At 38.8% G+C, this 12,727-nt stretch overlaps 1 protein-coding gene across 22 annotated transcripts in view; it reads right to left on the bottom strand.

The window, feature by feature from the left end:
* cadpsa (Ca2+-dependent activator protein for secretion a) overlaps positions 1-12,727 on the bottom strand; it is a 123,629-nt gene that overhangs the window by 18,013 nt on the left and 92,889 nt on the right. For 12 of the 22 annotated variants that reach the window (XM_044023619.1, XM_044023625.1, XM_044023620.1 and 9 more), the window contains 6 exons: positions 10,295-10,450; positions 9,775-9,922; positions 6,807-6,881; positions 5,990-6,073; positions 5,485-5,517; positions 3,221-3,328 (listed from right to left, as the gene is read on the bottom strand). In XM_044023619.1, the coding sequence (XP_043879554.1) occupies positions 3,221-3,328; positions 5,485-5,517; positions 5,990-6,073; positions 6,807-6,881; positions 9,775-9,922; positions 10,295-10,450 (604 nt within the window). Of the gene's footprint in view, positions 1-3,220; positions 3,329-5,484; positions 5,518-5,989; positions 6,074-6,806; positions 6,882-9,476; positions 9,492-9,774; positions 9,923-10,294; positions 10,451-12,727 lie in introns of all 22 variants that reach the window. The other 10 variants (XM_044023615.1, XM_044023623.1, XM_044023616.1 and 7 more) reach the window with 1 other exon arrangement.

Below are 12,727 nucleotides of genomic sequence, written 5' to 3'. Positions count from 1 at the left end.
GATGACAACAAAGGGAAACCAGAGGTGAGACAAAACTCGGCAGAAAAGCTCTTTTGGAGGAAAACAGGATACGTGACGAGGCAGCGGGTCGAGATGCAGCAATGAACAGCAGCAAACATCCAGCACCAGACACCTCTCTGTCAGTGTCACCCAGTGTCAGGACCAGCACAGAGCAAGAGGAAAGGAGATGTGTTACAATTCAGACCTTGATTCAACACAAAGGCATGAAGAGATAGATGCAAGTGTTCAGACAGAAGAGATGCAGAGATGAGCACTTCCACACGGTCAGAAGAGAAGTCGGTCTCCACTGTTTTCACTGTTGTTTCAGCTCCCCCGCCTTTCAGTTATTATTGACAGTAAAACAAAAACAAATCACAGCCAGTGTGAAGTGGATTAAAAGGCAAAGACCGTCATTTGAGTGTGATGAAGCAAATTCCATTAAGTCCAATAAGGGCATAAATAACTTCATCAAGAGCATCAAGACTTTTAGAAAACATGTTTGTGTGTTTGTCTCCCGTTGGAGGTCACAGATTAACCTCAGTAATCTTTGATTCCAGATTACTGTACAGACAGTATACAGTGTGCATTGTGCTGAGTGGGCAGAGGTGGTTGGCACGCCACATTTTGACGGATGAGGAAATCCATGCTGTAGGAAACCTTTAACCACAGCATTTCTTCTGAATGAATGATGTGATCACACAAGAGCGACTTTGCTGTTATCTGTTATTGTTATTATTCATGAAAGGGTTACGAACCACGTTGTTTCTACACTCATCAGGTTCACCATAAGCAATAGAGAATAAGTGAAAGTTCAAAATAAGGTTTAGATGCCATTACGAATGGTTGAGAATGAACCAACTTTAAATCACCACCTTGCTCTATATTTCAACCCAGTGACTTTTATTTCCGTTGTTTGGTTTGATTTACGTCTAAGCATGTATCCGTCTGTTTGACTGTGTGAGGTGGTTGCAATGCTGTTGGTTACGATGTTAAACATTCTGTCCGGTTTCCACCATAGTTGTAGTTAATGCTTTAAACGCGTGGTTGTGATTGACCACACACAGTTTCAGGTTGGATAGAAATTGGTCTAAATGACAAGGGAGCTGACCACAAGAGTGACTAGATATGTGTTCGGGATTGTTTCTACAAACCACAAATAGTGAGCTCATTTCAAAGAATAAATAAATAAATAATGTCAATTATTTACACGTCCGCAGACGTGCATGGTGATTTAACCGGCTGTGGCACTTTTGGCAGAACTGAGGTTATGATAACCGTTTCCTAGTTATCACCTCCTCTTCACCTCATTATGAGAAATGTATTTAAATTCAAATGCTTGTGAACTGTGTGAAACATTATGGCACATACTAAAGGTTTTGCCAAAATGTCACATTATAAATGTATTTATAATCTGCAACCTTTGCAGAAAAAAATAAAAAAAATAAAATTACCTTAACACAGAATTGTAACTCCACAATATTTGAGGCAACACACAGCAGCAGCAAGCACATGTTTAATTTGTGGTTCCAAAAAAACCAAAAACTAAATGAAAACAGAAAATTGGGAAAAAAAAATGTGGCCAAAAAGTTTTAACACTTGGAATGGTGGATGATCATCCGCAGGCTATCAATCATGCTGCAATCACAGCCACTCTTTCACCAAGGCAGTCTATTTAAATAACACTCCTCCCTCACTCATTTCTTGTTACACCAATGCCACCTCCACCCCAGCCTCCACCTTCCTAGATGAGAGTTTAACAGGTGGTAGGTGACTGCTTGTAAACATGGAGCTAAGGCTTCTTACTAAGTGGTCTTTTGTGCTTCTTTTTCACTCGATTAACTGTTGTTTGTCGATTCAGACAGAAAGAGCACCGCTGAGGATAATCCCTCCTCGAGATCAGCAGACAGTGCACAGAAACACCATGAGACAAAGGAGCTAATAGGGAGGAGCATAGAGGACAGTGGCGCACACATGCAAGAGGGCGACTTTAAAAAGAGAAACAGAGAAGGATTCGCGGAGAGCAGTGTGTCACTGCTGAGGTGATTATTTCAGTACATTTAGGGGAGAAAACCTCCAGTTTGAACTAAGAGGAGGCTCAACAGTGAGGCTTAGAGATTTACTTGACCTCATCTCACACAAGGGAGGAAAACATTGGACTGTTTTGCAAGTTGATTACAGCTCGGGTTGATTACAGTTTGTCAGCTGTGAAGACCGACTATGATGCATCAGTACAGTCAGCTTCACAGAGTAACTTGCAAAAGACCCAGAAAGACATGAAGCTGCATGAGATGTTGGCAAAATGACTGACATACACGATACAAAGATGCTGATGTTGGCTGATCTAAAGTGAGCTGAAGTAAATGAGCATCAACACATTTGAACCTAATATATTGGAATACAGATCCAGCCAAAAAGTTAAATCAAATGATGGAGTGGGTGCAATGATTATAATCATTAGTGTTGACAATAGATCTGGCATCATTTTAAGTACTACGGCAGCATTATTTTTTGCTGAACAAAGTTAAAGTAGCGAATACACAGTATTTGTAAGATTTTTTTAACTTAACTGCATTTTAGGCAAGTGGCAACCAACTCTGAACTGACGTTTTGAAGGCTTCAGTTTAGTATTTTGTCGAGCACCACACTGGTTTTCCTCAAACCCAGGTGTCTGACTGTGGACCTATTGGTGCTGGCACCATGCCCCATTACATGTCTATGTGACTACAAAACCTGGGTGTTGTGGTGTTTTCCCCATGTAAACTGGGATTAGCTCCAGTTGATAAAGGAGGAAAAAAGCAGTGGAGTGAGTGAGTGAGTGAGGTATCTAGAGAGACAAACAAGCAAACATGGCTCATTACATAATCTCCTTATTATTATTATTGTTATTATTATTGTTATTATTATTATTATTATTATTATTATTATTATTATTATTATTATTAATATTATTAATATTAATAATAATAATAATAATAACAATAATAACAATAATAATGCTACTAATAATAATGATGTTTGTAATAGCAAAATAATATTGAAAAGAAAAAGCATAGCACTGAAGATTTCTTTAATCTCATCACTCATCACCTGGATGACTGATACTGGATACTGGACTATTAGAACTGCCTTGTGTTTGTTTTAATCTCCCAGGTGGATGGAATGAAAGTGTTTATTATTAAGCCTCCCTATGTGGAGTGTGGAGATGCTATTGCTTACTTACATCAAATAATCGCTCTATGTACACCTCCTCGTTGACCTTCTCCCGCAGCATGTCCTGGGAATGACGGACAAATGTTACATAACCATCGGCCACATCCATCCCTGGCTTCTGCAAAAGACAGAAGAGGGAAGAGGGAAAAGAGGATGACACTGTTTAGTTACAATATTATTTAATACAGTTCTGATGAAACCCACTTTCTAGAACTTATATTCATTAAATACCAATACCTGCACCAACAACAACAAAATCAGGACACATAACTGAAATCAGTGTCTCCATAAAGGATAAAGTTGACCTCTGGATAAGCAAATGTTGTTTGCAGTTATTTTCCTGATTAAAAAAGCAATTACTGTACAAATTTATTGCAGGAGCGTGAATGACAGCTGTCTGTTAAGATCTTTACTGCATGGACTTTGGTGCAGGTGACTGAGTGGTTTACAAAATGTGCCGCGTTTCCATGATGGTACGGTTCAGTTTAGTACAGTATGGTACAGTTTGGAATGGTAAAGCCCTGGGTCGTGCTTGTGTTTTGCTCCACCCACACCGTACTGTACCATTTTACTCTGGTACCAAAAAAGGGTGCCAAAAATGGAACATTTCGGGCTGGTTATTCTGGTACTAATACTAATGGAAAACACAAAAACAAATACGTACTGTACCAAACCAAACCGTTTCACTGGCCAAAATTAATTCAAAACATATTGGTAAAATATCATAGATTTAAGCCTTCATCTATTACAGATTTTTTCCTTGTGTCCATGCAGTGTTTTCAGAAGAGCGAGACTCTGTCTCAGATCAGTTGTTGATGCAGCAGTCACCCAGAGCACAGTCAGCCCTGACTATGTGCCAGTATCTCAGACAATCACTATGAACCAACACTTTAGAATGATACATCTTCACAGATTAGCTGTAGGCAACTGCACTTGCTTGAGTTAAGTTGAAGTCACCCTCTTCTTCATTGTCTCCTTTTTATGAGAACAAGAACAAGAGTGTGCCACCAAGTGGACTGGAAGGTCCATATAAGCTCCATATAAGATGGAGCATGCACAGTTAGCATGTATGGACGGACCTCTGACACACAGATGTATGCATGAAGTAGGAGCTCGGCCTCATACTACATGAGGCCGTTCCTGTTTGGGATTAAGTGTCTTGTTCACACTTCATACACACATTTCAGTTAGGGTAGAAGGTAGACAGTTTGAATGCCTACCATTCTGACATTTTAATTATTCATTGTGGAAAATGGATTGGACTTGTGGTCCTAAAATGTCTTTCAAGAAGTTACAGGAAAACATTTATAGCTAACCGCCACTAAACTTAGTTATCACATGTGCAATGGCTCTTACGACGTGTAAATGAGTGTCTTTTTTCACCAGTCAAACTCTAATTTTGGACATTAAGGACATAATTAGCATGCCGGGCTGGAAACTGTGACCCCTGCCAGCGTACACAGTGCCTCGTCACATTCCCTGACAAGGCATTAATTTGAAATTTGGCATGTTGCTGCGGCCGAAGTGTTGGCAGCTAATACAGATCTCATGCATCCACACAGAATCACACACACACACACACACACACCGCCCCCGCTGCCACCCTCACAGTAGAATGGGCATGTGTTGTCCAACATGGACTCACAATATATACAGCGCAGAGAGCGTGGCACGAGGCATCGCTGGCTGTCAGTGTCTGGCCACATGCTTATGAATGGACATTTGGGTGAAGGAAACACAGGGACCTTTGAAGTGAAAATATGGCATGTAGTATCATCCAGATTATGATTCTACATGTGAACTCCAAATATTTGTACATGCAAGGAACACACAGACACACACACACACACACACAGACACACACACACACACACATGCCTTGCTAGGGAACAAATTACGCCTCAATAATTGAATGAAAGTTTAGTCACAAATGTTGTTTATGCTTTGTGGCTTATACATGAATTATTAAGAAATTAAAACCATTGTAAAACCATTTGTGGATTTTATACGGACCATAATATACCGCATAATAATACATCAGCAGACATTTACTTCTTATTTACAGACATAACCTGCCCAGATTTGAATTTCATGTCCCATGTTGTTGTGTTTTAAACCAGACTTTTCTTTAGAATCACCAGCAACACATTTATGTGACTGTTTAAGCACTAAAATCTTAAAATGGATGCATGTCAGATTGTGCACAATCACTAAAACAGAGTCTGACAAATAAATAGATGAATAAATCAATCAATAATTGAGTAAATAACTTACAGGTACATCCACATATTTCGAAGCAGCTTTCACCTTGACAGAGAAAAGAGAGAAGCAGATGAAACTAAGAGTCAGGAGTCCAGCTGTGGCACCAATATCCAGAACAAAAGCTGCAGTCTGTAGTTTGGTGCCCACTGAAGTGGCAACTGTGGAGATTTTCAACTGCAAAAGTGCACTCACACGCTTGATAATGTGGCTTTTGTAAGACTGTGGGAAACCAGTTAAGCTGATTGGTACAGAGTGAAAAAGCCTAACTGTTTTTAAAATTAGCGTGAAATATTGAATTTACATAAGGTATAATAGTTTATGCAAAATGATGATTCAAGAAAAAGAGTGTCAGCATGCATGTGGTCTGTTACGTCGTTATTGCTGAGGAACATATTGAAATATTAAGCTGAACTAAGCCATAGAGGTAAAAATAAAGACTATATCACTGTAATTATACAGGTATAAAAAGAAAGAAAGACAATTAAATATTTTGTTATTGTTGATGAGTTATACTTACTGTGAAAGATAGGAAGGAAGAAAAGAGTGTCCCCTCATCATATCTGGAGAGTTTGGCTAAGACACTCTCTAGAATGACCATAAACTAAGAAACAGGAAAAGAGAAAACAATTCCTATGACAATTGAAACTCAAATAAAAAAGGGGGTCTTTATCACAGTAGTACACAGTTGTATGCAGAAGGGGAAGCAGCTGAAGCAGCTAAAACCCAGGCTTGGTGATGGCTCTTTGTCCGCCTTTAAATTAATAAGATTGTGTCCCACCTCCTTTAACAAAACACAACAACCTCATGGTTGTGTAAATTCTTAATGTGTTGTTAACACTAAATGAGTTAAATTTAACATAAATTGTGACTGTGTATTGTCCTAATCAGAACTGGAGTTAAAAAAAGAAGTGGCACTTCTTTTTTTTTAACTTGCAGCACTGATTGTGTAGAAGAAGGCAGTGAATGATCACATCATCCCTTTTGAGGTGTTGACGTTCCCACATGTTCAATTTCGCCCATTAGCGTCCAGTTAGCATGAAAAATACTGCTTCTGCTTCAGCAATGGGACACACCCCAAGTTGATCATTCATCTTTGTCTCTCATTTTCAGTCTCCTCAAGTCTCTTAGTTGGGTCTCCTTGTCATTTAAGTGTCTGAGAGACATTTTTGAGTTAAAGATTTTTTTCTGCACTTCTTAATGGATCACTTTAATCGACATGTGGGTAAGTAATTGAGTTTCCCTGAGACACATTGCAGTATTTGTTGTTACACTATCTCTCTCTGGTCATCCGATTTACAGCCGCCAATTGTGTGTCACAGTATGCAATTCAGTACCTTTGCTACAAGCAGAGTTATCATCTCCTTCACCGTCTCCTCAATTAGATTGTCGATTTGGGAGTGATATTGTCTCTGTATAGAAATAAAGTAGACAGGTTACTCTTTCAATTCACACTCAATAAACCCCAACCTGAGGAGAGACAACATATGACAATGACAAAATAAAAATATCAGCGGTTGAATAAATAAGTATCATGCTTTTGTTCAAACTAAGACAACCAAGAAGTCGCTGTACAATCCTTTCTCGAGCAGTTTTCTCAGTTGCAGATCTATTTCTGCTGATGTTTGTGAGCATTACAAGTCCAAAAGTTTAGAAGACAATATCTGTAAATGTAAGGTTATGGTGCAAGTAAGAAATTAATACATTCTGGTTGCGATCCATGAACCAAACTGAGAGGACATGACAGAGATTTGTTCTCTTCGAGTGCTTTACAAGTGGTATGCGATGGCACATTGGTCATGTAATCAATAGATCAGTATATGGACTAATGTTATTTCATTTTGCTGGATAGTAGTTTAATAAAACATGCACCATTATTTCTATGTCGCGTACAATATACATGTTTCTGTGGACTGATTTAGTCTAAAGCCAGGATGCATGTAAGGTAAACTGCTTAGTGGTAGGGGAAGTTCTCAGTTGTTCTTTCCAAGTAATCTTTTAAAAGTATTAACACACTGGTTATTATGGGTCTGCAGTTAGCGTCTTCATGGGGTCTCTCGATTTAAAAATAGGAGTGACAATGGCAATGGCGTGTCACTGGGGAAAGTACTATGTGTAAAAGACAAGTTAATTAAATGTGCCATTTCCCATGTCTGAAATCTTTGTAGTAGTAGCTGTAGTAGCATGTTATCATAGCTGACTGATGGCTAAATGAATAAATGCTATATGACAGAGAGTTGAGGAGAATGAGAGGGTGAGGTCTGATATAAGGCACGAACTCCAGCTCTACAGGTAAGTTATGGGACAGCCCTAGATGCTTATTAACAGAGCTACTATGACAGAAGGACATTTACACATAGAGAATGTGTTTGTTTGTTTTCACATGATGATGCTTTTAACCCCAATCTAATACCTATTTTATATTAATATACTTGTAGTATCATGTGACAACCAAACTCAAACCCTTAACCCCTGAAATACACACTTCTTTAATTGTAAATATAGTAAATAATATATGAAATGAATCCAGTGGAGTGATTTTTAGGTTCAGATTAAAGAATTAAAGCTACCGTCATTTCCCGTCTGTTGCTAGCATTACCACCCACTCTGTGTCACCTCGAGAAACCATTCATGAGCCTCAGGGGCAGAGAAATTGGCTCTTTGTGCTGCTTATGTTGCCTTTGGTCAGCTGCAGAGAATATTCTCTGCATGGACAGTCAGTGTGTGTACATGCAGGTAAAACATCTGATTTTAGCCGTACATTTGGTGACTGTCAGATTTTTAATACAAGTATCAGAAAATATCGAGCTCTTATGGCCGTGGTATACTTCCATGCACATACTGCCGAATGCGTGCCGAAGTGTGCATAGCATTGCTCATCACATATCACAGATCCTGTAGTATCCCACTTCACCATGGAGTGGCAGTACTGAATGCTGGGAATAGGATGTATTCCTACCAACGATGAGACAAACAACAAAGAGCTACAGCTCCCTCGTACACGTCTGGTTTAAACGGCTTACAGCTGAAAGGCTTGGATGTCTATCCTTGCTGACAAATTCTTCTGTTCTTTTTTTTTTTTTTCTGCGTGTTGAGCAGGGCTCAATACTCCACCTACCAGTGGGGCGGAAGTTCAGTTTGCGCATGCGCTGTCTATGCGCACCCATCGATGAAGCTCATGGTATGATTATACCAGGGCCTTTATACGATCATTATGACAACATTAAAATACAACAGTGTAAATAGTCCTTCTGAATTCAGTTACGAAAATAACACAGGCAAATTCATACCCAGTAAGATAATAGTTCTCTGACTTCTTCTTCTGCTAATAATAGTAGAATATTTGGTTGATTTGTGCCCCCTAGTGGTACAAGGCTTAATTACACAGCATGTGAAGTCCAGAGAAATCACACACAAATGACAGGAAACAACACTGGGTTAATTAAATCAATTTGCAATCATTTAAATCCTTTATGGTAGTTAACCCAAGTCCTATTACAAAACTTTAACAAAAATAATTCATTAAGAGCTGCTTTTTCATTTTCTTGTTATTATTTTAAACTGCTATGTTTTACATTGAATATTAATGAGTTAATCAAGTGTTTGTTTTAAAAGTATTTTTTTATTGACTAAAAAAAAAATAAAAATCTCCACTGACGCATGGCCCAAAGATTAAAAGACTCTGTGACAGTTGGTACTGCTGAAGCACTGCAGTGACAGAAACAGCCTCATTGTGACAAATCCCTTTGTTCAGTTTAACAGCACTAGCAGAACAGTGAAGGACTTCGCAATAATTAATTCATTGTTAGAAATCTGCATCAGTCACGAGATTCTGTGAAAGATGAGACCTATCACTTCCACCCCATGTATATTCAAAGCTATCTACACATATGCTAATGAAATCCAAACAATTACAGAGGAGGAAGACAGACAGGGAAAACTGATGACTAATTATACATTTGGGAGCTGGAGGGTGAGATTTCAATTGAATTTGTAGCCACACTTACCCAGTCTCTCACAAACTTTCACAAGACAGAGAGGAGGAAAAAAAAAAAGAAACAGAAAGGGGGGGAAGATAGAGGTGACATGGCACATGTAAAATAATGTGAACACTGCAAAACAAGTGAGACACAAAGAAACAAAGATGCCTGAGTAAAATAAAATACAAATAAAAATCACTTTCACACCTTAATCTGCAAATGCCATTTAAAATCAAAACAAAACAATTCATTTTAATGACCTTTAAATGTTCAGACATTTCAAAAGAGAACTTTATAATTGTACATTTGTCTGAGTGCTTCTTACCTCCTGTCCCAGGTCCATGGCACATAGCTTGGCTGACTGGGCCTTGGCATCCACCATGACATTGAACATGGTGCAGATGGACTGTGGCACGCGGAAGTCTGTGGCCCGGCTGCTCCTCTGAAGCTTTACTTCGAATGCAGCCCTTGTCCTTAAGATGGGGAAAGGAATTCAGAGAGATGAGGCCAGGGTTATAAAACAAAGGTCATGAAGCCTCCTCAAAAGGTGAAGAATCACAGAAAAGTGAAGTGAAAAGGCTGTAAACAGGTTAGAGTGGGACTGAAAACACAAAAAGCAGATACAAAAAAAGTTTCATAAGTGAATTAAACTGCTTAAAAAAAACCCACTTATTCAGCAAAGTCAAACCCAACTGAAAAGAAACATTTTCATCACTTGTGGCACCAAGAACATGAACAAGATCGTAGTTAAAAGCGTTTTCATCGTTTTAGAAGTTCCAGATATTTATTCAGTGTTTAATTTGTAGAAGCAGTAACATTTGTTGGATGTCAATTTAGTGTCTTACCGTTTAACACATGACTCAATCATGTCACTGGACATCAGCTTCAGCCGGGTCTCCAGGTGTTTACCAAACTCTTCCTCAGGCCAGTGGAGGTCTCTGATGAAGGTCTGCAGGGCATCCAGCTTCCAGAAGAGATCCTCAGAAGTACCCGAACCATTACTGCAGGACAGCAGGTCAGAGGTTTATCAAAAGGAAAAGAAATGTAAAAGATAGCAGTGTTCTACTCTCTTCTGGTTCTCTACTAGTTTGGGTTGTATATCAAAAGCTTGAATGGCTACATTTGGTTCATGACCATAGATTTTAAAGAGTATTAAGGACACTTCCCCACACATTTGTAAATGAATCTAATGGTATGTGGTCGTTCTGTGATCATAGGTATAATTTGAAGTATGACAGTCATGTCATCATGACATCATTTAAGAAAATACACTAAATTATTAAGTGGTTTCCCTCTCTACAGTTTTGCAGTGGCCCTCAGTGCCCAGAGTCATTATTACCTTTGCATATGAGCCAGGAAAAAATCGTCTTTTGGTTGCAAAATTAACTTCCATTGTGAAGCTTCAAGATTTGCTAGATTTGACATGGCATCATGACAGTTTTTGCAACTGCAAATCTACCAGCAAACAGATACACAACTGGGTCATAGCAGCTGTCAATCACACTGGGGTCCACTTACATGTACTGTGCTTTATTGTCTTTTTTTTCTTCTAAATGGGAAACTAATTTGAAAATATTGACGTGTCAATCATGTGCCACTAAAGTAGACGTGAAACTAGTGATTCAGACCGTTAACAGCTCAGGAAAATATTAATTGACATAATAAATCAATTGAGAAGGAGGCTAATTTTCCCATAGCGTTCCATTCAAATGGAGTCGCCTCCTGGTGGCTAACCTCTACTTTCTTCCGACGTCCTGGGCTTCACTTTACAAACGGTAGCCTTCACATACCAGAAGGGATGTCATCATCTACATGCACATCGAGTTTTCCATGAGCTGTTTTAAAACTGGTGTGTGCATTAGATTCATGTGGGTGGAATAGTTCTTTATATAACTATAACTTTATATAACCTCTGCTTCAAAAAGCAACTATGAGTGCAACAACAACATGGTTGGAATGGCCATAACAAGGCCCCACGTCACCACCTCTCTGCAAAAAAACTTTCTAATTTAAAAATGATGAAGGGTTAATGCTGATGTGTGAGGCCTCTCATGTGTCGTTTGCTTAAGGGCCCTCAAAGTCCCTTGAAACGCCTGTGTCAGTGATAACCAGAGTGTACAGTGTGTAGACTGTATGCACTTCAACATGTTATAAACACTGCTCTGAGTGAATAAAGGTGACAATTTATGCATATTCCATCCTGTCATTTGCACCCCGAGTGGCATCAGTGGGTTTGAGTGTGTGAATGTGTGGGAGCAGGCTACACGTCTTTGTACTGTATTAGAGTGCTACTGTACTGATAGATAGCAAACAGGACAAAGTTAAGTGGTCGGAAATCAAATAAACTGAAATCATTTTGTCTACACCACTTACAATAAAGTAAAGACAAAACACATTCTCACACAACTACCCTGCATTCTCAATTATGCTTCATACAGAATGTGATTTGCAGGTGTCATAGTATGTACAGCTATTATACAATGCAAACTATTATTGTAACCAAATTTATGAATTGGTTGTGTATTATTATTATTATGATTCATTGATATATGTATTGTCCCTCAATTCCATTTGTACGTTTGTTTTTTGACATGTAGTACACAAGTACCTTATGACAATTTCATAACTGGTATCTGTTAGCGAGTTGATCAACATGGATAATGGGAATTTAAGATGGCGACTGTATGCCTTTGTGCAGCAACAAAAGCATTTGAATTATCTTCCGCCTTTTTGAACTTCATGTGAGATTGTGTTGATCCTGCACCATCATTTTAGCCAAACACTCAGTCAAAACAAAGTCATGTTGATGTGCTCTAGAGTGGACATCACGTTATTTTGGGCAGAAAACACATTCTTACAAAACAGAATTGAGAATGTGGTTAAGTTGTGTGGGAATATAACACATCACACATTTCACATTTTATTCTTTATATTTTCTGGCTTTCCGTTCATTTCAAGAAATCATATTTTTGTCATATTAAGTTAGAGAAGGAAATGAGCTCATGAGCTGTGATACGGTCTCATGGGAAGTAAATATCCAACTCATTCATTTCTAGGACATTTTCCCATTTTATATTAATGTCACCTCTCTGTACAACTGATTTCTGCAAAATGTGTGGAAAGGAGGAGGAACAGTGGCACCACAGCCAGTACAGGGCAGAGTCTGGGATCTGGGTGGCTACAACATCAGGTCTCTGGAGGAAAAGGCTTTGGAATAGTAATATATGAAAAGATGCAAGTTCAACCAGGACCAGGACCAGGACCAAGTTGGTCATCAC

Source organism: Solea senegalensis, linkage group LG4, assembly GCF_019176455.1.
Source record: "Solea senegalensis isolate Sse05_10M linkage group LG4, IFAPA_SoseM_1, whole genome shotgun sequence".
Classification (NCBI taxonomy): Eukaryota; Metazoa; Chordata; class Actinopteri; order Pleuronectiformes; family Soleidae; genus Solea; species Solea senegalensis.
The sequence above is the reverse complement of the archived record's forward strand: the minus strand, read 5'-3'. Positions and strand labels throughout refer to the sequence as shown.